This window comes from Paramormyrops kingsleyae, chromosome 11, assembly GCF_048594095.1.
Source record: "Paramormyrops kingsleyae isolate MSU_618 chromosome 11, PKINGS_0.4, whole genome shotgun sequence".
Taxonomy (NCBI): Eukaryota; Metazoa; Chordata; class Actinopteri; order Osteoglossiformes; family Mormyridae; genus Paramormyrops; species Paramormyrops kingsleyae.
Window position 1 is genome coordinate 18,604,839 of NC_132807.1, and position 27,732 is coordinate 18,632,570.

The 27,732-nt window shown below is 43.3% G+C and overlaps 1 protein-coding gene across 3 annotated transcripts; it reads right to left on the reverse strand.

Moving 5' to 3' along the window:
* Positions 1 to 774: 774 nt before the first annotated feature.
* Positions 775 to 25,547, reverse strand: LOC111847462 (adhesion G-protein coupled receptor G5-like). Of its 3 annotated transcripts, none has more exons than XM_023818675.2 (14): positions 25,501 to 25,547; positions 12,609 to 12,709; positions 11,519 to 11,965; positions 11,364 to 11,403; positions 10,620 to 10,734; positions 10,353 to 10,460; positions 9,129 to 9,254; positions 8,369 to 8,411; positions 8,165 to 8,268; positions 6,806 to 6,921; positions 4,303 to 4,565; positions 4,044 to 4,134; positions 2,248 to 2,516; positions 775 to 1,697 (listed from the first exon to the last, which is right to left on the reverse strand). In XM_023818675.2, exons 2-14 carry the CDS (start codon positions 12,667 to 12,669, stop codon positions 1,579 to 1,581), a joined length of 1,902 nt encoding a protein of 633 aa, XP_023674443.1. In that variant the 5' UTR covers positions 12,670 to 12,709; positions 25,501 to 25,547; the 3' UTR covers positions 775 to 1,578. The 3 variants fall into 3 exon arrangements, with proteins under 3 accessions (XP_023674443.1, XP_023674425.1, XP_023674434.1); XM_023818657.2 differs by lacking the exon at positions 25,501 to 25,547 and adding an exon at positions 19,021 to 19,396; XM_023818666.2 differs by lacking the exon at positions 25,501 to 25,547 and adding an exon at positions 16,376 to 16,624.
* Between the last annotated feature and the right edge of the window lie 2,185 nt (positions 25,548 to 27,732).

The following is a 27,732-nucleotide window of genomic DNA, read 5'->3' on the forward strand; positions in this document are numbered from 1 at the left end:
CTCCATGGCCCAGTTCTGATGCTCACATTCCCATTGTAGACACTTTTGTCAGTGGACAGCGGTCAGCATGGGCCCTCTGATTGGTCTGCGGCTGCACAGCCCCCTACACAGCAGGCTGCAATGCACTGTGTGATCTGACACCTTTACATCATTATCAGCATTAACTTTATTAAGCAATTTGTGCTACAGCAGCTCTCCGGGGAGACTGGAGCAGACAGCTTAGCCTTCGCTGCCCACGTGCATCAATGAGCCTTGGGTGCCCCTGATCATGTTGCTGGTTCAACAGTTGACCTTCCTTGGACCACTTTTGGTAGGTACTGCCCACTGCATACCAGGAACCCCCCACATGACCTGCTGTTTTGGAGATGCTCTGTCGTCTAGCCATCACAATTTAGCCCTTGTCAGAGTCACTCATTTCCTTATACTTGCCAATTTTTCCTGCTTCTAACACATTGACTGACTGTTCACTTCCCTAATATATAAAGGTACCCTTGACAGGTGCCATCATAACGAGATAATCAATGGTACTCACTTCTCCTGTCAGTGGTTTTAATGTTATGGCTGATTGGTCTCTTTCATAATGAATTATGCAGCCCCTCTAGCAGTGCTGAATGTGAAGTAAGAAGGGATATCCCCGCTCCCTTGATGAAGCAACAGAAAACTTCTTGTGCAATTTTCCTCCCAGAAAGCGCAATATGCATTCATGTGACCCTGCTTTGGAAACGATTGCTTCTGTGAACTTCCTGACTAATAATAAACCAGCATTACTCGCGCTGACGTTAATGATCTTTAATCAGCATTTATTTGATGGAATACTTCATCCAGCAATCATGTGACATCAGGCCATGAAAGAAATATAAAAATATATTTTAATGTAGCTAATGAAGTTTGCTGAAAGCGACATGTACGAATAACTAATACAATGCATGACGACACTGAGATACTTTTTATCAAAGAAATTCAAAAATACATATAATGCATATTCTATGACATGGTCCAACAACACTGCCCTTAAGGGAGCAGACTCACTTCTATAGCTCAGTCTTTACAGTTAGACTGCAAAGGGGGAAAACCAAGAGAATATATTACTATACTATATTACTCGTTATATAACGAAAGAGAAACAAAATGAAAATATATACATACTGGAATGGTTAATGGTACAAATAGTTTTTCAGCTTATTATACTACACATAAATTAGATCCAAAAACGGTTTTTCTGCTTGAGAAATAGGAACAGACAAAAACATTACAAAAATAAACATTTAGTTCTCCCTTTGTGCCATTTCTCAAATATATATCGTATTGTCCTGACGTTCCCGAATGTCATAATGCCTCGGAGGGACTAAAGTGCCATGCGGCTTGACTGGTTTACAGTAGGCAGCACGATTCCACAGTAATAGTAATATCTAGCCACTATTTCACAGAAGTGTTGACCTGTCAGTGGCACCGACAAGGCGCACTGTCACCTGACCTAGTGGAAGAAGCCCTGAGATAACCTTCCAGCTAAGATTATCTGCTGAGACAAAGACCTGGTGAAGGTTAGCTCCTCTTTCGTGAGGGTGCCGCGCCAGATTCTCATCTCCTGCTCTGCTCCATCATTGGCTGTCCCGTGGAAGTGGTGCTGAATCGATAGGAGAGCGAGTCCTTCTTTCGGATACGCTCCAGCACCCAAAACCGCACCAAGAGGAAGAACCCTGCAAAACAGGAGAGGACTGATCACACAACAGCCTGTACAGTCATACCGCGACCTCGATCAAGATTAATGTCTATAAAGTACTTCACAGAAGACAGGAGAATGAAAATTTGAGTTTGAGGCTTAGGATCTTTCATTTTGTATGCTGTGCTGATCCACATGTCTTATGAAATGGCATCTCTACTTTTACTTTGAAACTTTAAAATATAATAGTTTAATTTAAATTTGTAGTGTATGCTATGGGTGTTTACTTCTCTGCTACTCAGTTTCAGAAGCAGGACTGTATCCAATGAGCACCAAACCATTTTATTGGGATGACCTGGGAATTCAGTGGCAGTCTTTATCACCACGCCAAACCGTGCATTTGGGGGGGGGGGGGCAAAGTTACTTTTTTACTGGGGCCCCAGAAACGATAAACCTGCCCATGTGGGGTTTTCTGCTCTAAAGGGTAACAGCTAAATCTCCCCCCTTCTGGGGCAACTCCATAATGGTATTGCATCTAAACTGATTTCTAAAGCCAGATTGAAGATCGATGAGTATTTTGGACCCACCCTGCAGGGCGTTGATGCAGAAGAGGAACTGGATAACCCTGAGGAAGGCTCCAAATCCTAGGAAGCCCAGACCCCAGGAAGAACCAAAGAGGAGGCTGAGGCCCCAGATGCTGAGGAAGGTGACCTTGTTCTTCTGCCACTCTGGCCTGCCCCGGATACGTATGACCACCAGAGCCAACATAAGCAGTCCGCAGGTGAAGACAATCGCGAAGAAGCCCACATTGACGATGTAGTGGATGAGGAGACCCTGTTCTGCCCTAATCCAGCACCTGCAAATTATACATAACATTACAATTGTTTCATCATCCATCCATCCATCCATTCATTCAGGATCAGATTAATGCATAAGTTATCCTAGGCTATAGCCCAGGGCCCCAGCAGACATCAAGGCCCTGCCCCACCTTGGAAAAATGGCCATTTAATTAAACAGTTAATTAAATCAGCAACACCTAGGGCCCCAGCATAAGTTAATCTGACCCTGCTTGGATCTGCATCTTCCAACTATATATCCAGGTCAAGGTCATGGCGGTGTTTCATTATTTTTTATTGTAAATTTTTTTTTAAATGACATATTTTGTTTCTTTTCAGAAGTATAGCAAGTTCTTCCCTCTATTGTAACTGTTGTACTAAATCTAAATAGTAATAAACTATTGTAATACAACCGTGGTAATTCAGTCGAAAGGCAATTAGGCTGTGCCTTCGAAACCCATGACTATCTGTATTGGTTTAAAGGTGTCAGATCGACCGACTCAAGTTTCAACAGCTATTCCTGTTTCCCACTACTCAGTCCAGCCTGAATACCAAAATCACCTGGTTCCAATAAAGGCCTTTTTAACACCTCTTATAAACACTTCCCTTTTCCCCGAAACCCATATGACGTATCATTGCAGCCCGTTGCCATCACAACCTGCTGTTTTTGGCCTCATTTTTCTACCTATTTCCAAACTCTCACTGTAACTTGGTCTTTCTGTGTTTACGGGGATTTGAACCGCCTGCCTGCGCCGTCCGAGACAAAGTGGGCTTTGACCAGCGTTTGCTGAGCTCTGACCCCAAAACTGTCTCTCCAATGGAGAGCAAGATGGGGTCAGTGAAACACAAAACCCCTCTGTACCTCAGTATCAATAACTGCATAGTCTAACGATTAATCTGACAATTCAAGTAATTGTTTTACATATTATATTGTATTATATTATATTATATAAGTGAGTGTGCAGACTTGTCTGGAATAGACAATCTCACTCCACCCAGCTGACCACGTCCGCACGAACAATCTGAGACAAGTCAGCACACTCATTTACATGTAAATAGACTGCGGGGCTTGCAAATTACCCTAACGCTTTTGATATAGCTATTTTTTGGGTTTATAATGGAATAATATAGATTTGCCGTAAGATTTCTTGCGTGTGAGTCTCAAAGCGTGAGTGACACGCCAGATGCGTGAGAGCAGACAACCCTGCAGTCATGCTGTGGTATGTAAGTTCTGCTTTGCAATACTGACAGACGATTGCACTTTCATTCACTTTTAATATGAACTGTTTCCACACAACTGATGGTTTTCGCTCTTTATTATCACCATCATCCGTTATGCACCGTCTCCCTTCTCCCATATTGTCTCCCTTCCGCCATATTGCCCAATAATCCAGAAGGAAAATTTTACTTGATGCTTTTAAATAATCCAGCAATCGAGTTTAATCGAGTATTTGTGGCAGCTCTGCTTCATACAAAGCTACACTGGCTTCATGTGGGAGAAGTACTTTCTAAGCAAAACTGAATCTGCCAAGTCATTCAATACTTACATTTTATAAAAATGGTTTGTTCCGTCACTTAGCTGTCTCAGGCCGTAGATGTCGTTCAGAAGCAGGATAATGATCGGAATGACTGGGAGACCTAGTGACAGGGGAACAAGTTCTCTTAAACCATGTTTACATACAACATTCACCCTGGATCTGGCTGTTTGTTTCCTTGTACCCATGAGAGAGGCACTTTGATTAAATTAAATGCTCAAATGAGTTCTTCTGTAGGTAGTCGGACATGTTCTGCACGGGATCTACGCACCAAAGCCCACCAGATTCAGCAGGAGCTGTTTAAGTTGGGGCTTCAGCACCATATAGATGAGCCAGAAAGTGTTGAGGACCTCAATGGCCATCCAGGTGAATGTGCAGAGCAGGGCGTAGTGCAGGGCCGCTCCATATGCTTGGCAGAGCTTTTCTGCGTCCAGGTTGGCCACCACGCCCGTGAAGAGGAAGAGGAGGTTCAGTAGCAGCACGGCTATGACCAGGTTACGGTGGATGTGGGTCGACTGCTCATGGCTCTTTTTCCTTTGCAGATTACAGAAGAAAAACAAAACAAAATTAACAGAAATGTAAATTGTCATGTGCTACAGTGGCTCAGGGGGAAGCACTGCTACCTTTCATTACCAGGGTTGTGGGTTTGAATCCTACCTGTGCTCTGAGGGAACAGACCTAATAACCTAAAACATTGGGCCTCATTCACCAATATTTTCTTAAGAATTCTCTTAAATTGGTTCCTGCGAAATTTGTTAAGGACAACTTACGTCGGATTCATGACGTGTTCTTAAGTAGCAGAATTGTTCGCACCTTTGTTCTTAAGAATGGTGAATCCCACGTCTTCGTAACTGAAAGCGCGTGCCAGTTTCTCCTAATTAGCATAGGGAGACGCCCTGCAATTTCCCATAAAAGGGCATGAGACAGTAGGGCCGTGTGTAAGGAATGGCGAAGAGACGCGCAGGCAGTGAGTCGCTTGGCACTAAGAGGAAAAAAAACTTCAGTGATGCTGAAGTAGAAGTATTAATACAAAATCCCGTTATATTGGACTCGCTTATAACTGAATATCGTCCATAACGGATGAGGTCCGCTGGTCCCGGTGTTCCCTATGTTTCCCTTGTCTATCAGGAAATAATATTTCCCCTAATATTAAAGCAACGAGGTACGTGAAATGTCTGAAAATCACTCAGGTACATTATTACATGTGAATACTGTATTGTTATTAGTACCGAGGCCCAGAGTTGCTGTATACCTGTTTTAACAGGGGGGAACCAAATATCCTGGATGTCAGGAAATAATGTTTCTCCTAATATTTAGGTTAATACGTATGTGAGATGTCTGAAAATCACTCAGATACATTATTACATGTGAATACAGTAGATCGTCACCCATAATATAGTCTTATAAGCAATATTATACAGTTTTCATCAAGAAATATCTCTATCCAGCGAATTAAATACTGTCATATATTATTTGTAAAAACAAAAAACATCGAAAAGGCATGTGATGTTTTAAAAACTGAATTGCCCGGAACACCTGTTGTGCGCCTTTAAGAACATGCAGAACAAGCATCGGATATAGCGCACTCGCATATAACGGAATTTCGCTTATAACAGACAAACAATTTGGTCCCCAGGGCCGCTTTTAGCTGTAGTTTTGTTCGGCTATAACAGACATGCAGGCTCCGCCTACAAGGCGCGTGGCGTGCCGGTGATATCCAGCACAGATACGTAGTCGGGGTTATTAATAGTAACGCATCTGGTCAGGTAAAGTTACTACATGTACAATATAATAATCTGTACCACAAGTGTGTCTGCTGGGGTGTGGAGTAAATGTTGTCCTGTAGTTGTGTTCTGGGCATACAGCAACTCTGGATATAATGGACTTTGGATATAACGGACTGTTTTGCCAGGTCCCTTGAAGTCCGTTATAACTGGATTTTACTGTACACGAGGTAAATGCAAATAGACAGATGTTATTTAGTATAGCGTAACCAGTGGATATAAAGCCCCCAAGAAAGCTGATACATGGAGAGATATCACCTTCTCTGTGAACGCTGTGTGCCAAATAAATCTAAATGATCTTCAAACATGCGTTCCCTTCAGAGCACGATTGGCAAGCTCTTCAAGAAGTAACAGAAATGCCATTTTGATAGCAAGGCCAATACACAGATACATACCTATTTATAATCCGCATGATCGCCGTGACTACCATGAAAATTATTTTTACACTTTATAATTATTTTTTACATTTTACTTTTATAAATTATTCAAATACTATCATTTTATGAACTGTAGAATGAACAAAACTGCTATAACCGATTATTTTGAACAAACTATCATTACTGAAATGTGTGTGTGTAGATTCTGTTCTTAGCTAAGAACAAATTCAGATTCAGAACATTGGTGAATGTTGGAATCTTTGTAAAAAAAAAAAAAAAGTGCGTACGTGGGGTTTAAGAACAAATTTGTTAGTAAGAATGGTTGGTGAATGAGGCCCATTGTTTCTTAATCCAGTCTTTGGGAATCCCCAGACAGTCCAAATTTTTTCTTCTTCCCAGCTCCCAACACACCTGTGCCAGGTATTTGGTGTTCTCCATTGTTTGTTCAGGTGTTCTGGATTGAGAAACACTGACCTAGAAACCTTCATCTGGACCAGTTCAGATAACATCTAGCCGTGTAAACTGGCAGAAGTCAGTAATTTCGTGCGTGACCAGCTGTTAAGTACAGATGATTAAAGGAGGGAGTCGTTGAGGAGAAAAATGACTTTGGTACCTTGGCATGTTGAGGAGGATGAGGAGGAGGAAGCAACTGATGCTGGAAATGGCGCAACACAGAGCTGTGATCCATGTGAGGGCCGCGAGGTCGCTCACGTCACGCTGCTCGATTTCCTAAGAAGCCAAGGATGACAAAGTGTGATAGAGAAAAAGCTGAAGGTACAGCAGGGCCTCAGCTAAGGGAAGAAAGTGTGATTATTTTCTTATCACCCAACAAAACATTTGAAGCGGCAACAATAGGGCCAGTGTCCTGACCAGGATGTACGTTTGTGTGTCTGCTGATAATTAAAATTACAGTCCAGCCAAAATTCTGGACCGTTAATGCATCTGCGGCATTATGTAATGTTACTTGTATGTGCAATATTCTGTTAATGTTTACCACATAATGCCAATACTCAGAATAAGATGATATTTCATCAATGCATTACTTCGTATAAAGTTTGAAGACTGGAAATCTAGGGATTCTGATACACTATATGGATACAATTACTGGGACACACCTCTTAATCACTGAATTAAGAAGTTTCATTCAGACCCATTGCCACAGGTGTATAAAATTGAGCACCTAGCCATACCGTCAGGATTACAAACGTTTGTGAAAGAATGGGTCATTCTGAAGAGCTCAGTGAATTCAAGCGTGGTGCTGTCATAGGATGCCACCTTTGCAATGTCAGTTTGTGAAAATTCTTCACCGCTAGATATCCCACAGCAAAGTGGAAGCATTTAGGAACAACAGAAACTCAGTCACAAAGTGGCAGACCAAGTGAAGTAATGAAGCAGGGGTGCCGAGGGCTCCCTAACTGCAGAGCTCCAAACTTCCTCTGGCATTAACCCCAGCACAAAAACTGTATCTGGAGCTTCATGGAATGGGCTTCCAAGCCCAATGCCAAGCTTCAGATGCAGTGCTGTAAAAGCATGCCGCCACTGGATTCTGGAGCAGTGGAAACATGTTCTGTGGAGTAACGAATCACGTTTCTCTGTCTGGCAATCCAATGGACGAGTCTGGGATTGGCGGATGCCAGGAGAACGTTACCTGCCTGACTGCATTGTGCCAACTGTAAAGTTTGGTGGAGGAGGGATAATGGTATGGGGTTGTTTTTTGGGGGTTGGGCTGGGGAACTCAATAAAGTTTCATTCAAATACTCCAAAGTCTTATAAATATCCTTCCTAGAAGAGTGGCAGCTGTTATAGCTGCAAAGGGGGGATCGACTCCCTATTGATGCCTATGGATTTAGGATGGGATGTCATAAAAGTTCCTGTAGGTGTAATGGCCAGGTGTCCCAGTACTTTTGTCCATACAGTGTACCAGTATGTGCATGAATTAATAATGGATGTGGAGACATCAAAATAACAAGACCAGCAACAGGGCGAAGTATGTGAGATGATCACAGCTGCACTCCGTCTCTTCAGCCGACTTCCTGTGTGTTTTGCATCCTTCATTCCTCCAGTGAACTGTAGAGTCTGCAAGCATAACTGCAATCAAAGTCTCCTCTCTCAGTGTATCTGTACACTTTAGTCAAATTCACAGTATGGTTATAACATTTTTTTAATAGCGTCTTACCTTTCCTCGGGTCCCAGAAGACGCACCTTTTGGATCCGGTCTCCTAAGCAAAAGAAAACCACAGCATTTTGAGTATTCCGCCACTAGATGGTGCTCTGCCACCACAGTTTGCTTGTTGCTATGCCTTCTCGTGTAACGCCGTCCCGTGACGCTACTGATGACTATTGGTATGAATCTAAAAGTAAAACGAAACACTGTGACTTCCTCATTGTATTAATGAATGACTCATTACACCATTGTTTTTCCCACGGCTTGGGTGTCTTATCAAAATTTTTGAGTAACGTTATTACTGTTTTGCAATAAAAATACAGTGCATATAGTTGTTACAGAATTGCACCAAATACCTGAGGAAACAATTGTGTAAATTCCATGACCTGAACTGCATTAGAAAAATGTACTAAAACTGCAAATTGCAAGCTGTCCGATTCATCTGTTTTTGCACACAACACCCTTACTTACCATTTTTTAATGATTAGAAACCATACAGTGTATTTAATTATTAAACCAGTTATTGTTTCACTAACACAGACTCATTCAAAAGCAACTTACAAGGTCTCTATTTATATAAAAACTGTAACCATGGGTAACATGCAAAAAGCACCAGAAGGAAGCCATGATTACGGAAGCGGGTTTGAAGCAACACTATCGTTAAGGCATTATCCTGCTCACTGTGTTCATATTACACCTGCATATTTAGTAATATGACCTTTTTCTCACATTAAACATTTTTTTAAAAGACAGAAACAACAAGAACACTTACAGATTTGTTTTGGTGCCAGAAGCTGATTCTGATTGGCTCAGGGAGGTTGGCAATGACCTCATTCTCCACAGAGATTCCCACGACCTCATTCACAAGATCAGCCCCTTTCTGGTTAGCAGTTACCTTCTGGAATCACACAAGGAGGCCGGGATGAGCTCTGCTCAATATGTGAATAGTTAGCACCATTTCATACTTACAGACTTACATTTATCGCACAGACACTTTTATCAAAAGCAACGTGCAATTGAGTCATCGGGTTCTGGGGTTTAAGCACCTTGCTCAAGGACAGTGGCTCTCAATCCTGTTCCTCCCTGCCCCCCTGCATAATGCTGTCATTCCAACCCACACTTCAGCCAGCCGCATTCATTATTAGCCTATTAAGGACCATCTGATCCTGATTAATGAAAACGTGGCAGGGGCGGCACCAGGAACAGGATTGAGAATCATTGCTCAAGGGCCTAATGGTGAAATCACTGTGGCAGGATTTGAACCAGCAACCTCCCGATCACAGACACTATGTCCTAAACTGCTCAGCTACATACCATCCCTGCTAAAAACAAGATGAGGTGGCTGAGTGGTTAAGGCAATGGACTGCTAATCCTTTGTGCTCTGCATGAGTGGGTTCGAATCTCATCCTTGTCGGTTACTTTCTTTTTGGGGCTGCGTGTGTCTCAGTGGGCTAAGCCTGTGTGCCTGTAATCACAAGGTTGCTGGTTCAAACCCAGCCTCAGCATGTCTGTGGGTCCTTGAGCAAGGCCCTTAACCCCCAGCTCCCTGGGTGCCCCAACAGGTGGCTGCCCTTCACGGACAGCTTGCTCTACAAAGAGCAAGTTGAGTGGGGAACTTCTCTTTTTGCCCACCCAATCTCACTCTTCATGACACACAGACACTTATGCAGGTGAGACCAAGCTTGGCACTGAAGAGCAGCTGCCTTCAGCAGATCCCACTGGGCCTGCAGGTTAAGGGCTTCAAGGGCCCAGAGGCATGGCTGCCCTGCCGAGGCCGGGCCTGAACTGGGCACCTTCCGATCACAGGAACGGAGGCTTAGCCCACTGAGCCACATGCTGCCCCCGAAGAAGATGGTGTTAGATCGGAGACAGGAGTACCAGCCGCAAAACAGTTTGATGTGGAAGAAACTGACCCTGGAACCACACAGAGGGAGAAGCGAGAGCAGCGGGTCACAGCACCTCCTGGGCATGTGCAGGAATGTGCTGATGTTCTCACCTGGAAATGGGTCGCATCACTGTAGTAGGTGTAGACCACCTTGGCCTGCTTCTTCCCCGGGGGCAATAGTGAAGGCGGGAGATACACAGACGGGGTTGTTTTTGGGGTCTTTAAAAAAAAAAAGTCAAGATGCCACATAAAGAGGATTAAGAGAAGGTAATTCAGTGACATAAATCTGTTATTTTCTGGAATGAACATGGCAGCAGTCTGTAAAAGCACTTAATGTACTTAATAATGATGTAATGTTGACGTTGGGCTGCGTCTTACGCTCGAGCTTATGTTCAGGCCTCGGAAACCTTCCCGGACTTCCCTCACGTCACCCTGGATGCACTGCTGGTCCACCTTCCCCGTCTTTCCAGACTTCATCACGACGTGCTCAATCCTGCACAAAGACAGAGCAGCACAGCAGCCCTCCAGTGAGCGTGTTTTCCCCCAGTGGTTGATGCAGGTGCTGAACCGCACTGTTGACAGATGGGCTAGTGGGTCAAATTACTGGGGCATTTGTCCTGCCCTGGAGGAAGGTACTTATCCCAATACCATCTGAGAATAAATATTTAGCGGTTTTAAACATAAATTCATGTTATTCATCTAGTGTAAATTCGAAACTATCCTTGATGCTTCATATAAAGCCATCAGTGATCAAAATTAAATGACATCATAACGTCGTTCACAACCTACCCAGCAAGATAAGGTTATGTCACACAACTCAAGCACACCTTCTACTTCATATCGGATGATTATGCAGCTTATTCTCCCGGACAGGATGTAAACAAATGGACCCGCCTAAGATCTCTACACGCATCTGAGCAAAATGGTCTCCCCCACTCAGCTTCCTGTTCTCTGTGGAACCTCTGCATTTCATTCCAGATTGCTTCCTGCGGTGGCATGTGACCACAAAAGCACTTCCTGTTACTGCTAAATTGAACAGCCCACAAATTAAATTGAAATGTACGGCTATTTCTAGTTTCATTTATACAGGGATGAAGACAGGAATTATGGAAGACAACTTACTTGAGCACATCAATGTTTGTATCTTCACAAAAGTTTTTCACTGCAACAGAGAAACAAATTATCAGGACTTACTATCATCCAGAACACTCTAGAACATCTGTCTGGTACAATGACTTGATTGGGATACTCTGATTAAACTCTCAGGGTTTGCTTACCACAATTATCTTGGGAGCCTTTGAACACGTAAAACTTCTGAAGACGATCTTGTATGATATCGCCTGTAACAGATCCGTTAGCAATTCCGTAATCCCCAAGCACATCGCTGTTGTCATAAGGAGAGATGCTGCAGCAGCCTTCTCGAAGCGTGGGCAGCCCACACAGGGAGTGCCTCTGGCCACTTAGGTCCAGCCACAGCAAATCCAAGAGCGGGTCCCAGTTCAGGCAGAATGGGGTCTCTTTGGAGCTCGCAGTTACGGCCACGGTGCTAGTATTTTCACAGACACCTGTGAACCATCCCTGCACAGACAGTGTGCTGTCATTGGCTGACACAGTGATGTTCTCACAGCCTCTCCTCACGTCCAATGACAGGCTCAGGCTTCGCGCATCGCCGCGGTGATGCCACGTCCCACACATCGTGAAATTCAGGTTGTACCCATTGGTTCCTGCATGGACAGAGTACAATGCGTGGTCACATCACGCCGACGACAGCAATAATCACTCTGATGTACATGTGCCCTGCATTCCACATCACCATTATTCTATTATTGGATGCAGGGGCGGATTAACTTATGCTGGGGCTCTAGGTGTTGATGATTTAATTAACTGTTCCATTTTTCCAAGGCGGGGCAGGGCCCTGATGTCTGCTGGGGCCCTGGGCTATAGCCTAGGATAGCTTATGCATTAATCTGTTCCTGGATGGATGGATGAATGGATGGTGAAATATTTGTAATGTTCCGCATAATTGTATTCTATTGTTTTCACTGTATGAAGTGGTGTTTGGGCAGCGCTGTTCCTCACACCTCCAGGGTGGGGCGATTTGAACCCTGTTTCTGCTCAGTGTGTGTATGGAGTTTGCATGTTCTCCATACTGTAGGTCATGTAGGGTCTTCACTGTACTGTGGTTAGGCTGATTGTTGTCTTTAAATTGCCTGTGCGGCGTGTAGCCTGGCAAAGCCTGGCACCCAATCCAACGGGGCCCCTGCCTTGGCCATGCAGCCTGGGATAGGCTCTAACCCCCCCTGTAATACTGACCTACATAAACACTGGGAGGATGGTTGGATGATGTTGTGTTGATAAACATCTTACCTTCTCCAAGTAAGATCAGAAGGACCATCAGGATCAGCCACAGCCATAACCTGCCGTCCATTTCTGGTGTTTTGAATGACTTCTGAACAAGGAGGCTAAGGCTGTGGAGCAGAATATTTTAACACGTCAGGACAAACCACAGCTATCAATGCCCTTAAATACAAATGCCTTTTCAGGTAGCAGTACATCACCTTCGAGACATATAGCTTTTCAGCAAACAATGGAACTGCCAAAAACAGCATTTTTTAAATTTAAATTCCTAATTTGATTGGGACTTCACATACATTTTTTCTTTTTTTAATGTAACACATGATGCAGTGTGACTATTTATTGATTCCAGTAACACTTCCTGAAAAAAAAACAGTTAATACTCAATTCACTGTATCCGCTGAATTTAGTTCTGTATTAACGGTTTTTAACCAGTGCTGAGTTTCAGTGAATCATGAATGATTGTTTTGAACACATGACAATGAGCACTATTATTCTCCAAAATGAATCGGGGTCCTTGTAATGGAGTTTGCAAAGGACACAAAGCCACTCAAAGAAAGCAACTCATCTGTCGACCTTGGATCAGTACATCTGAACTAAACTTGGTCTGTGAACCATGCAACATGGTATCTAATTTACTGACTTATTGTTTACTTGTTTACTTACTTAATATATCTAAACACCATGTGTTTAGATATATTTGACTTTGTGGTAAGAACAGAAGTTACAGTCTTTCACATTCAATTTACATTTCACACAGTATACAGGTATGTTACACTTTATTTGTCCAGGGACTTTTACCGAAAGCGACAAGCATTTCCTTTGAGAAACCAAGGTTAGACAGCTCCAGCTGCAACTGGGCTTAAGAGTCTTGAATAAGGGCCAGATGGTGAAACTGCTCAGCTGAGTCTAGGACCGGATTCAGTAACCTTTCCGACGACTAGCACCACACTAAGTGCATGCGGCCTAACGTGATACATTTGTGCAATGGTGCTGCATCTATTGATGGGTTTCACATGTGGGCAAAGGAGCGACACCTTATATTTGCACACGGCGCGGCATTCGAGCCGACAGCCGCCTGAGTCTTGGCGACGCTTCTGACAAGAGCATGCGGTCGCCATTTTTGTTGGCCCTGATCTGTGCTTGTGCTAGAGGCTGCTACAGAAGTCTGAAACCTGAACCTTCAGTGCCACGGGACTTGTCTTAGGATCTAGTTGCCCCTGTCCCCAAGCAATACTCCAGGTCTTAATGAGAGCACTAGACATACATATACCATCATCAAGACTGAACTCGTCTATGGGAAGTTCACTGCAATGCAAAAATGCAGTGAAATGTCTGAAACGTGAAAGCACAAGTGAAATGTTTCATTCTACACTGTATGAACAAAGTACTGGTTCACACTTCTCAATGACTGAATTCGTGTGTTTCATTCAGACCCATTGCTACAGGTGCATAAAAAAAGCACCTAACCATGCATTCAGGTTTGCGAACATTTGTGAAAGAATGGGTCATTCTGAAGAGCTCAGTGAATTCAAGCGTGGTACTGTAATAGAATGCTACCTTTGCAATAAGTCATTTTGTGAAATTTCTTCCATGCTTGATATTGCACAGTCAACTATAAGTGGAATTATTGTAAAATGAAAGCATTTAGATACAACAGAAACTCAGCCATGAAGTAGCAGACTACCTAAAGTAACTGAGCAGTGTTACTGATTGCTGAGGCACATAGTGTCACCAACGCTCTGTTGACTCAATAACTACACAGTCCCAAACTTCCTCTGGCACAAAAACTACACCAGGAGCTTCATGGAATGGGCTTCCATGACTACGCAGCTGCATGCAAGCCTCACATCACCAAGCACACTGCCACTGGACTCTGGAGCAGTGGAAACATGTTCTGTGGAGTGACGAATTACGCTTCTCTGTCTGACAGTCTGATGGACGAGTCTGGGTTTGGTGGATGCCAGGGGAACGTTACTTGCCTGACTGCATTGCGGCAACTATAATGTTTAGTGGAGGGGGGATAATGGTATGGGGTTGTTTTTTTGGGGGGGGCTGGGGTTGGTCTAGGCCCCTTAGTTCCAGTGAAGGCAACTCTTAATGCTTCAGCATACCAAGACATTTTGCACAATTCGATGCCTTACAACTCTGTGGGTACAATTTGGGGAAGGCCCTTTTCTGTTCCAGCATGACTGTACCCCAGCGTACAAAGCAAGGTCCATAAAGACATAGTTGGGTGAGTTTGGTGTGGATGAGCTTGACTGGCCCCCATGAAGCCTTGACCCCAACCCTACTGAACACCTAGGCCTTCACGTCCAACATCAGTGCCTGACCTCACAACTACTCTTCTGCATGAATTGGCAAAAATTCCCACAGACACACTCCAAAGTCTTGTAGAAATCCTTCCCAGAAGAGTGGCAGCTGTTATAGCTGCAAAGGGGGAGACCAACTCCCTATTGATGCCTATGGATTTAGAATGGGATGTCATAAAAGTTCCTGTAGGTGTAATGGCCAGGTGTCCCAGAACTTTTGTCCATATAGTATATATGTTTTTTTCCCCCCACATTTGTGACTTTAAAAATAGAATGTGCACTTTGTACACTTACAAAGAAATACATAGGCCTCGTCCCATTTGCCCCACTAAGTCCACACTTCACATGTGAATGTTCATGTGCTTAGTGCATGTATTTACAGGTGTCCCATTCCACAAATAAGCAAAGTGTAGCTCACTTAACATGCATTTTATCCACATGGACGCATGGGTGCGGTGTTGACCTAAGTATATAGACCCCAATGCACTGCATCAGTGACAACTAATGTTTACATTGAACACAATGAATAAAAACATCTGCTAAGTTAATCAAATGTAAACTTCCTATTCAAGCAGTCCTTTTCCCTCACTGCTGCTGCCTGAGTTTCCCTCTGACGTATCAGGCAGCTAAAAAAACCTCTATTCTTTATCATCCTCTAAACCTGGGTTGCATCTAAGAGCTGGACCACCTCATCCTAATGGTATTTTTGACATCTTTTGTTCCTCAAATAGTTTTGTTTGCTGCTTAAGAAAACAATTTCAAGAGAACACCAAACCCTAAAAAACGAACAAAAAAAATCAACTCATAGCTCAAATTACTTCAGTTTTGATAGTTTTGCAAGCACATGTTTGCATTTCACTGATAGCACAGTAGAGGGCGTAACACAAGTCTCTAAAAGGGATACGTCAGGTTTTTTGGCGTCTTATTAGATGGCTTGGTGAAGGTAGTTTAACCAGCTGGTTGTGTTTACCCATAAATTATGCAACATCCCACACTGACCTTGTATTCTATAAAGCATTTTTATTATTAAGGCAATAGACGGAATGATTGGACCAGACCACTGGCACGCGTCCTCATCGCTTCACAGTAAACATTGAAGCAAAAGACTCACGTTACTCGCAAGAGGTTAATTATGCCAAAGGGTACTTCGATGGTGGACCATTTTAAACACAAGCTTTTAGTTTAAATTATTTTGAACCAAATGATCAGTCTGTACAGAACTGATACTCATCGCTGTTTGAACAGATTTCGGGAACAAGATAAACAAATTCTGAGAAAGAAAACACTTTTTACTACTACAGCACCAGGGATCCTTGGAAAGACGGTAATGTTGCATACTCACGAAGCGATTTGCAGAGCTCTACTGCTGCATTTCTCAGCTATGTAAATGCGACGCATAGCTCTGAGATTTACTGTTATGCCACAAATCCTGTTAACACGTTTGTACTTTAATATGTGCAGCCTTACCAAGCGAGGTCATGCCCCTCGGGCTACCGGCGCTTTGGTTTGCTGTCTTGCTTCTTTCCAACCACCTGGTTCCTTGTCACTAGCCTCCTTCACGCTTCGATCTTATCGAATGCATTTCACGGCTTTTCCCAGGGTGTCTAGAGCATGTGACCTTAACGGCCCCACCCGCGGTTGTCCTTCTGTGTTTACACAATGTAGCAAAGACCAGGCTGTCGACCACATAGCCAGATAGTTAAAGCTTTGGGCCAGTGGCAGCACAGCAAGGAAGATTTGAGGAGGGCAGCGCCACACCCCTACGCACTCCCCCCACCCAGGTCATTGTTCCGATAGAGCCTCGCTGAGATTACAAAGAATGGCCCCTTTCACTTCCCAAGGCCGGCCGTGGGATGGTCTCCGCGATGCGGTCGAGGCGCGTCAGCCATGCAGGCGGACGCTTCAGTTGGCAGCCCGTAGATCTGCGTTCGCCAGAGCAACGCGTCTATGAGCAACTAACGTAAACTATACGCTTTTGTTTTACCTCAGGCATTAACCAGTTGCCATTAAAAGAAAGAGGAAACCTCATTAAATTACAAGCAAGTAAAAGGAAAATACATTCTTTGTTTCTGTGTGGTTTTATCCTTCTATGCTTTGCATAGTTTAAGATAACGTAACTTTTTTTTTGCGATTTCCCTGGTGCCAGTTATATCTAATCTCCTGTGTATAAAAGGCAATACGTTTGACATTTATAGCAAGGGCAAGTTGCTAGGATACAAACAGCGGAATGCATAAAGGTGATGATACATAGGTTTTTTTTTTGCAATGGTGAGACAAAGGGCACGTACCTCATCTCTATCTGGTTGGTCGCGAAAAGTTGATCGGCCCACTGCCGATCACAGTATCAAATAGAATTTTTTGCCCAAAATCAATGGGAAAGTGCCCGAGCAACATTGCTCAAAAACTTGCACTATGTATCGTCACCCAAGAGCTGCGACAGCACCGCTTGCTTGGCGGACGTCCAGTAAAATAACCAAGTGAACTTCTAACCTTTCAAACGATACTACACTTGCAGAGGGATCCAGAGGTGAATCAAAGGACTAGTCGCCGTAGATCGTGCAGTTTGTTAAGTTGTAAACAAATAAACGCACAATTCCAGGATCGCAGAATTACAAAAACAACCACAGACTTGGGTCATTTTTAGCAAAATTCTGAAGCTGGTTTTAGTCAGTTTCTCGTTAGAAAAAGTTCGTATCGTAAGCGTATTTGTTGTTTGGGACCACAGGTGCAGCGACCGCTCAGCACCTCTGATTCAGGAAAACCAAAGTCAAAGGTGGCACAGCCAGATACAGTAACTCGTAAAAATTGTAAGCCACCCCAAACACCTGCACAGAGAGAAACGGCGCTTCGGAAACAGCAGCCTTAGGTTTAGTTGTACTCTGGAATTCAGAAACATTAATGCTTCTCTCATAGGCTACACATAGGCCTACAGGCAGTAGAAAATGTATATAAATACGCAAGCGTTATATATATCGCACTATATACTATACTATTCTACAATCATGCAACATCTACTAATCTACTTTTCCTACTACTAATCATACTCATACTCCTAGTCTTTTTTGCGACCTTCTGCGCCACCTTCCTGCTTGCGTACTTACCAATTAGACTACTTGACAATTATTACGGATCTTTACGGCCTACTACAGTATATAGTGTTCACCTGTAGCTGTACTATGTATGTATCTATGTGGTAATAAGAAATGACTGAAATACGTAATAAGAGGCGGTTGATATTTTTGTTTTGCATATTTGTGTGACTAAGTTATAGTATAGACAGAGCATACTTTTTATTCAAATTATTATAATCACAGTTCAGAAACCGTGTCCCCTTTAAAAAACGTAAAGTGAAAGTGTGACGAAAATAACAATAGTTAAGCCCTGAAAGTCTCAAAGTTTGCAAACGCCTCAAGGTCAAGAGACCAATCTAAGCTGGTGCGAAATCCTGAACTTAAGAATTTCTCGTGAGGGATTTCAGGGATGTTTCGTGGTTTCTTTGATAGCGATGAAGCGAAGGTTTCCCATTAGTGAATTTTTGAATTCCCAACTTAATTTAAAAGGTCAATCATAAATATCAGTCATGATTGCGAGAAAAGGTCGGAAACTTTCTAATGCTCGGTTGTTCATGGGATGCGAGAGAATATAATACGTTTTAGAACAGAAAATTCAAACACTAATACCGTGATATATTGTGAAGCAAATGATTGATGGAATGAACAAAGGAATGTATAACTGAATAATAAATATGAACATTTCGTGATACGTAAATAACAGTAAGTGTCTGTAGATATTTCTGCAAATATGTTAAAGTACGCGTCTCCATAAGTTACCGCAGTTACAGTTTATACATAGTAATACAATAATAATAAAGTACTTCAACAATGCCTTAGCTATGCGTTATAGACATACAGTACGTATTTCAAACAACTGAAACGCACAACGTGGGAGTACTGAAAAGTACAAAGTACAAATCTACACGCTGATATTTAATCTCCATCAATCGATGTTCATCGAGTTGTATTGGCATTAACCTAACTAATAGTTTCGGTTCCAATATTTCCTATATTTTACATTTATTACAACAAAGAGAAAACAAGTTCATAGATCTTTACCTCAAAGCGCAGTCTTCTTTGCTTAGTGCGATCTTCTTGAAAGCAAGTGCCTCTTTGTGCAGTTGCCCGGAAGCAAACCCGGATTTAAGGACTTAAATTTAGGCAGACTCGATTGAAATAAAACCGATATTACACAGAGGTATAAGGATTTACCGAAATATAACAGACGCTATAACCATACATCCCACAGGAACCCCAGAGGACGTCACTAGAGAATCGGGGTGGAGAAATGTTTCGAAAACCTCCAGCGTGGAGCACAGAATCCTAGGATTCGCCACCGTCAGCTTGGTGCCAGCTTAATGTGCCCGTCCATTCTGCCCGCGAAAAATGTCTGCCAGCATGTGCAAGGTGCATTTGTCTGGCTGGTGGAGTGTGAGTGCGTGTGTGCGTGCGCGTTTCCAAGAAGCAGCTGGGGATGCAAAAATATATTATAGAAAATAAACGATGTGATGCGTGCGGTGTGATACGTCTGTGGACCGTGGTGTAACAAAGCCGTGTTTAAAATATGTTGCATTGTGTATGGCAATTATGTTATAATGTTATGTTCCTGTTACTTTGACACTTTTCTGTGCACGTATCCCACGTGCACATTTTTAATGAAGAATTGTAGATTATAAACAGAAGGCACGAATGCAAACAAATATCTTCTGTGAGGGGGTGATAAAAGAGTTTGCTGGGGAAAAGAAAAAGTTTAAATTCTGCTGAATTCACCCAACAAGCAATTATGGAGAGTTATCGACACAACTTCTGTAACTAGGTGATAACCGTTTAGCTGTCTTGTGTGAAGTTCTTCTTACGACCTTTCACAGAGGGAGTGTTAATACTGATGTGGTTCTCGTTTGACAGTTTCTGTAAGTGATTTGGGGGTTAGGCTGTACAGATCCACCAGCTTTCTGTACATTTTTAAATGTCCTTCATACACAATAGCTGCCACTGTGTTATCCCGGGACATGCAAAGACAAGTGCACACCTGCCCCTAGCGCTCGGGGTGCAGGTGTTGTCTTACAAACTCCCATTTCATTTTAGGCCTGCGAAGGATCACCCCCCACCACCACCCCCATTCATGTTAACATAAAGGATGGCTGCAGCGGGATGGGTGGGGGCGGGATTGATTCTCTGAAGCTGTAGCAATCCATGCCATTCAGTAGACAATATCCAGCAGGTCTGCAGGGTAAGGAAAAAGATTTAGAATTTACAATTAATTAGGATAATTGTTATGCAACACGGAGAAGATCGCTCGTCTGCTCCCTGTATATACCTCAGTCTATACTTTGTTCTCGTTTTTAGTTCCCTGCTCTGATGGATCACAGTGCTTTGCTGCAGCTTCTGTGGTTCATCGTAGACGAAAACGATTCCCCGCCCCCCGCCATTGCAAGCTATGATTGCTGTAGGATTATTGCTATGGTGTCTGTGTGTGTGTGTGTGTGTGTGTGACATGCCATGTGGGCGAGGGAGTAACAAGATAATGATATGCTGAAAAGCTCGCACACCCCCGTCCATATAGTGTACCGCGACGACGGGAAAGTCCAGACGAATTACTCGATAAACAAACTATGAATAACTTTGCCCTTTCCCAAGGAGATTTCACATGTCCAGACGTGCTTCGAAGTTGCTCGACAAGGTATGTAGCAGGAGATTTCTGCACTGACCGATTTCCGGAATATTTACTCTGCTACGTTTTATCTGTCTTGCCTGACCTAACCCAAGAGAAAAATAATCCAACTATGGTCCATTTTTCACTCGTATCATGCCTGCAGGCTAGGCTATATGTCGTGTATCCCGGGAACGGGACATGCACTCCGATCTTGTAAGAGTAGCTGAAGCCGGTCCTGAATCATCACTCTCCTGCCCCCACCACCCCCAGCTGATGGGGTCCGTTTGACATCTGTCCCCTGCCACACCGTGTCCAGATGGCCCAGCCCAAAAGGACTGAATCTGAAGAGTTCATTAACATGCTGATGTAAGAGTGAAACACACAAAGACACCACACCGTGTAGGATGTAATTAAGGCGTGAGAGTCTGTTTTGCTAAAGCACTTAATGTAAACTATAGAGTTTAGTTTTTAGTTAGGAGAACCGATAAGAACCATGCAGGCACAGAAGAAACCACACAGTAGCAACATCCTCTCTGTGCCGACAAAAACCCGTTTTCGGAGTTCTGCTGTATGCTGTACATTTACCTCGGGCAAAAGTCATTTATTTATAAGAATCAGATATGGTAGGAAGACACTGTGACGTTATATCTCACCAGCTAGGCCTATGTTTTTATTTTTAGCCCTTTAAGAGCTAAAGATAAAAATTGAAGCTAAATAATCACCTGAACAAAAAAAAGTAGTATTTGAAAATCTCTCCGGGTAAAGTTCATTCTTAATTCAGTTCAAATATGTTATTAAAGGGGTCTGCTGTGTGTGAGACAATGAGCTAGAGCAGGGGTTACCAACATGGTGCCCATGGGCACCAGGATGCCCCCAAGGACCACATGAGTCGCCCGCAGACCTGTTCTAAAAATAGCACAACTCACCAGTGAGCAGCATCTAAAATTTAATTTGATCCTTTTGCTATTATTCTTTAATCGCATTTGCATTTATATAGATTTGGAAATGACGAAATCTTAAAAAAAGCATTTAAAACATGTTTATTATAAATGGAGTTTAGATAAGTTTAGGAGGTCGTCTCAAACTGGTAGCCCTTCGTATGGCTCAGTAACCGTGAAGTAGCTCACAGAAGGTTGGTGACCCCTGAGCAACAGCATTCAGTCAGTATCGACTCACGGTTCAGATGTTGCGCGACACGCGAACCGCACTGGCGCACTTCGCTGAAAGCCACTAGAATTCACGCTGAGCTGCTTTTTCAAACCCATGCTACAGACCTGAAGAGAAGCATTTATGAAGCTGGGCCAGACAGCTATGCAGTGGCTTGGTGGTCAGTCTTGTATAAACGGGGATGATGAGGAAAAATCGGTATTGCAATTTATACAGTCGAGCTGCATTATAATATGTATATTCTGGAGTACCTATAATTTAAACCTACAGTGACTGCATTTCAATTCACAATTCAGGCCTGACTAATTTCTTGCTGATATATTGCAGAAATTGGTGACTTCCCAGCATGGCAGACTTGTTTGGGTAGCCTACTACTGTAGCTTTTCACAGTGACGTTGCAGTCTGTTCTTTTTCTGTCTTTCCGTTGGAGACCATTTTTTTAAAATGACAATGTGTGCGACACTGACGCACAAAATAGCTACAGCATTGTATTCTATAAGCTGAGGTTTTAGTTTATTTTTGTATCTCTCAATCATCTGATTGTCACACGATATGGAGAATCTTTAATAGTATGTTTGCTTTCTTATGACGCCAGAGACTTGGTTATAATAATACATGTCGGTTAAATAATGAAGCGTCGGGGCTGGGGGCCGCACAGACGCCATCTGGTGGTTATAGATTAGCATCATAACAGACATGCATCATGTCACCTGCTTTGGAGTAACATATTAGGATTTTAGGTAGACGGTGCAATCCTGGGTGATTATTTAGTCAGGACTTTTATGGTAAAAAGCTACACTCAATTCCTAAAGCTCAAGAGACAAAAGGGAATCATTCAAAAGTCGTTCAAAGTAGTTGAAAGCGCCTACGGTAGAGTTATAACAAGTCTTGCGGCTCCCTACTCCTATTTTTTCTAAAAAGTAGTGATATTTGAAAATGGTTCTGATGAAATCTGAAACGATGACTTGATTCTCTAGTTCATCTTTGTTTCCAAGAAAGTTCGGAGTTTGCCGTCAGTTTTTCTACGTTGCTTGCTTTGTCGGTAAATCCAGGAAAGCAGCCTAAAGAGATTACGCAGAACAAAAACCCAGCCAAGCCGCAGTTCATGCTTGTATAATTGGGAAATATCTTGTTTGTGTAATAACCATGTACTGTATTGGCATGGAATGGCAATGGTATTTACTATTTAGTATTATGTGCAATGTGGCACAATGGCTGTTCTCATTTTAGGATTTGGACCCAAAGTTCATGTTTATTTTTCATCACTGTAGTACCAAACACAAGAGGAATGGCAACTTAATCATCAAATGAGATAGTTAGTTAGTAACCATGCCTGTTGCACAAACTCTCTTCTGATCTGTTTAATCTATATAAGAAAAGGAACCTTCTGCTTTAAAATTAGCTATACGTATACATAAAGCTTTTCAGTTGGTTCACTTAGAGCCCAACCTTACTTGCTCGTCATCATTGCTCTTGAAGCATAGAGCTCATTTTGTTTCCTGTTCAGCGGTTTGGTTTGTGGGATTTAGTGGTGTCCTGTTTTTCCTCTGCCTGTCAGTAGCCAGCAGATACTGGCTTTATGGTGCGGGTGGCTTGGGTTTCATGGTCCTTGTTGACTGGCATTTTGCCTTGGGGCTTCTGGTTAGTTGTCTTCTGTGTTGGAGATCCGTGATCCCAAGGAGCCGGCATTCCACAGCTAGTGTCCTATGTCACTGGTGTTCTGTCTTCAGGGGTTTCTCTGTGTCTTGGGTTTTGTGGTCTTTCCCCTTTTAGGTTCCTGGTCCAGATACTCCATTGCTCTGTGAATGAGTCTGCCTTCTCCTCTCCCTCATCCTGGAGACTGTCCATCAGTCACCAGCCCAAACCCTTCTGCTTCCCTGTTTCCAGCAGTTTTGCGACTGTTGATCTCAGGTCGCGCTCTTCTGTCACAGACCTCGTTCATGAAGGCTAATGTTCAAGTCGTGACGGATGACTGAGCCGTACAATTGACTAGGCAGAGGCTCATTTCAGAACTGGTGGCTGTGTGGATTTTTTTTTAGTTAGTTTTGTTTCTGGTTCTCAAGTTGGCTCCTCGGCCATCTTGTCAGTTTCAGTCTGGGTAGAGTACTGGAAGCGAGGGGGGTTTGGTGCCAGGGCCTCTGGAGTTTGTCTGTATTACCTGCCCCATAGTTCTGTAATTGTGGGTGTTTTGCCTGTTCCTTCTGCTTTTCTTGTGTTTAATTCCCCCTGACCTATCAGCTTTTGTCTCCTCATGGTCTTTTTTCTTTTGTTGTCCTGGGTCCCATGACAATGTCATTGGGTCCCTCTGCTTGGCCCAGCACTCTCAAACTGAAGTTCCATGGTAGTTAGTTTTTGCTGGAGGGGTCAGTGCCCCCCTCAGTAGATTTGGCCCAGTTGGGGGGGGGGGGGGCAATAAAGTACTTGTGCTCCTGAATCTGCCAGGGTATCCATGCACCTGTAAGTAGTGCATGACCATCTGCCTCATTGGATTACTTAGTATAATATAAAGAGTATAAAAAGCGTTCAGTTATAGAACAATTCAAATATAGCAGATTATAATGTCATTCAAATGTGTCTTACATCAGATAACCCATTAGCCGTGGGTAGTTTCAACACCAGACAGTCTTGTGTAATTCATGCATGATCATTCTATGGAACGTTCTACTACTTTCATATACAGCCCAGACTGAGGGCAAGTGCATACGTATACGATCATTAATGTTTTGTCTCATGCGTGCACTTTAATCATGCAGTTGCTTGTACAGGATGTATTCTGAAACATTTAGATAAAATATGAAGTTTCTGACTGTAATATATACCCATCTGTATAACACAAAGGTGTCATGAGACTCTTATTTCGGGCCATTTATATTCTGTACTTCTGTTGATTTCCTTTATTTTAACATTGCTTTGCTTGATCCTAGTCTCTGGTTACATCCCCAGCCACAAAACTAGATAAAACAAATCATGATACACAAATTACAAAGCCGCCCCCACAAACTACATGGCAGAGTCTTCACTAAATTTTGGTCTTCAAATCCAACTACAGCATCAGTGAAAAACCTTGCAGTCGTGCTTTGAAGCAAATCATGACAATTTCACTAGCCAGCAGATGGACCAGACACATGGACCATTGTCCATGCAGACCAGCTAGCACCGATGTTCTCAACCATATTAAATTCTTTCCTGTCTCAAGCCAGAGTACCGACATGTCTCAAAAGAATCACTATCATCTGAGAGACACCACCCAGCATGTCCAAACAACTTCTGCCCAGTTGCACTCGCCTTTACAGCTACGAAGTGTTTTGAGAGACTGATTAAAGATCACATCTGCGCCACACTGCCCAACACACTGGACCCACTTCTATTTGCTTCAACAGAAGGTGCAACTGCCCTCATCCTGCACATTGCACTCAGCCATTTGGACTTCAGGAAGGGAAACTGCGTGTGGTTCCTGTTCATCGATTATGGCTGCAGGACATGCAGGACAGCACAGGACATGCAGGACTGCACAGGACATGCAGGACAGCACAAGACATTCAAGACAGCACGGGACATGCAGGACAGCACGGGACATGCAGGACAGCACGGGACATGCAGGACAGCACGGGACATGCAGGACAGCATAACTCGCCACCGCGCGCTGCATTCCCGAACCCGCAGACCACCCTCAGAAAGCAGTGCAGGGACAAAGAATTGAAAATAAAGACTCTACCCACCCCAACAATGGCCTCCTCTCGCTGCTGCAGTCAGGGAGACGCTACCACAGCCTGAAAGCCAAAACTGAAAAAAGCTTCTTCCCTAAGGCCGTTGGTTTCCTTCGCTAACCAATCCCTTTACTCAGTGCACTTTTACCAACCCACTGTCGTTGCCCGTCTTTTTCTGCTGTTCCTATGCTGCTCTCTGTTTTTGTCTAGTTTAGTAATTTTATATTGTGTGAATATTATTGTGTTTTTATTTTATTATAATTTTATTCTTATTCAGGCTTGTTATTAAACTGTTCTGCTTTTCTTTTTGTATTACATATCAGGAAACAGGTGGAAAGGCATTTCAATGCACAGTGATACAGTGTATAATCGTGCACGAGACGAATAAGACTTGAAATTTGATTTTGCTTTACTTTTTTCATTCCCGAGTTCATCTTTGAAACTTTAGCCAATTAGTTAGCTAATTCATCCTTTAGCCAATCATCTTTTTCGACGCCCCGCCCCCATTGGGGTTTCCATCCCCACCCCTCTTCCACTTTTCCCAATGGAAATTCCTGCACATGCTGCACAGAGGGAAAACTACGCACCGGAAATACTAAACAAAAAAGCCCAAGAAAGGAAATGCCGATTTTAAGTAACTTTCAAGATTGGTCTGTATCAGATAATTTTATGTTTTTGGGGTATGGTTGGATCAGATAGTATGACCCTAGGGAAAAACTTATTTACAATTTACCATAATTATAAAAATGAGTATGTACAAATTATGTTTGAAACTTCACACCAAGGGCATGTGCTTACAAAAGTGTCCATGGTAATGCCTGTCAAATTTGATTTAAAATTTAAATGCCAGATGGTGCTGCGATGGGTTGGCATCCCATCCTGGGTTGTTCCCTGCCCTGCGCCCGTAGCCTCCAGGATAGACTCAGAATGGATATCAGACTTCTCTTTACCTAACTACCTTATTCAAACCAAAACAGTGGATTTGAAGTCTTTGTACTGCACTTGCGATGCAGATTTGAGCTTTGCTTCTGCCGTCGTTGAAAATTAAACCCTAAATTCCCGCGAGGAAAGGTCGCTGCGCACGTCTCTGCGCACATCGCTGCGCACGTCTCTGCACACGTCTCTGCGCACATCTCTGCACACATCTCTGCACACATCTCTGCGCACATCGCTGCGCACGTCTCTGCACACATCTCTGCACACGTCTCTGCACACATCTCTGCACACATCTCTGCGCACATCGCTGCGCACGTCTCTGCGCACATCTCTGCACACATCTCTGCGCACATCTCTGCGCACATCGCTGCGCACGTCTCTGCGCACATCTCTGCGCACGTCTCTGCACACATCTCTGCACACATCTCTGCGCACATCACTGCGCACGTCTCTGCACACGTCGCTGCGCACATCTCTGCACACGTCTCTGCACACGTCGCTGCGCACATCTCTGCACACGTCGCTGCGCACATCTCTGCACACGTTGCTGCGCACATCTCTGCACACATCTCTGCACACATCTCTGCGCACATCTCTGCACAAGTTGCCGCCTGTCTCTTAACCTGTCACTAAAATAGTTCGCTAGTTAAAAAGACAAGCCAGACTAGAACAGCCAGTTAAGTCCTGTGCAGCATTTCAGCATATTTTGTCCATTCACTAACCTAATGTTTTCTCATTTAAGTGGAGGACTTACTACTACTCTCTAATAAAACTGCGCTTGAGATATTAGGGTTAAGTTACTAACCTTGGCATGCATCAGTTAAAGTCACCAGGGGTTGATTTCTGTGATGTTATTTCCTCTCACATGGTTTTCTTGCACAATATGAACATAACGGTTCCTTGAGTGGTGGTTACATCACCCTGATCTGACTAACATGAATCCATAAATTTAATTGTAGTATGCAGAACAATGTTGTTATGTTACTTTTATTTGGTAATTTCATTTTCTATCAAATATTCTTATGTGAAATTATGTCAAACTAGTTGGTGGTGTAACGCCTTCGCTCGAACACGGAGCAGGGAAACAGCACATAAGCCGAGAAGTCAGGTGAACGAGGACTTTAATCGGGAAAACAACGCAGACCGCAGACGTCAGAAGACAAACATTAATGACCGGACTGGGGAAAACATACCTAAGGCAGCATTAAATACATAGGGGAGGTATTCCTCCTCTGTCCCCCCGTGACCACCTGTGTCTCAATCACACATCACAACTTAGACACTCTCATTACTTACTCTCTCATGACA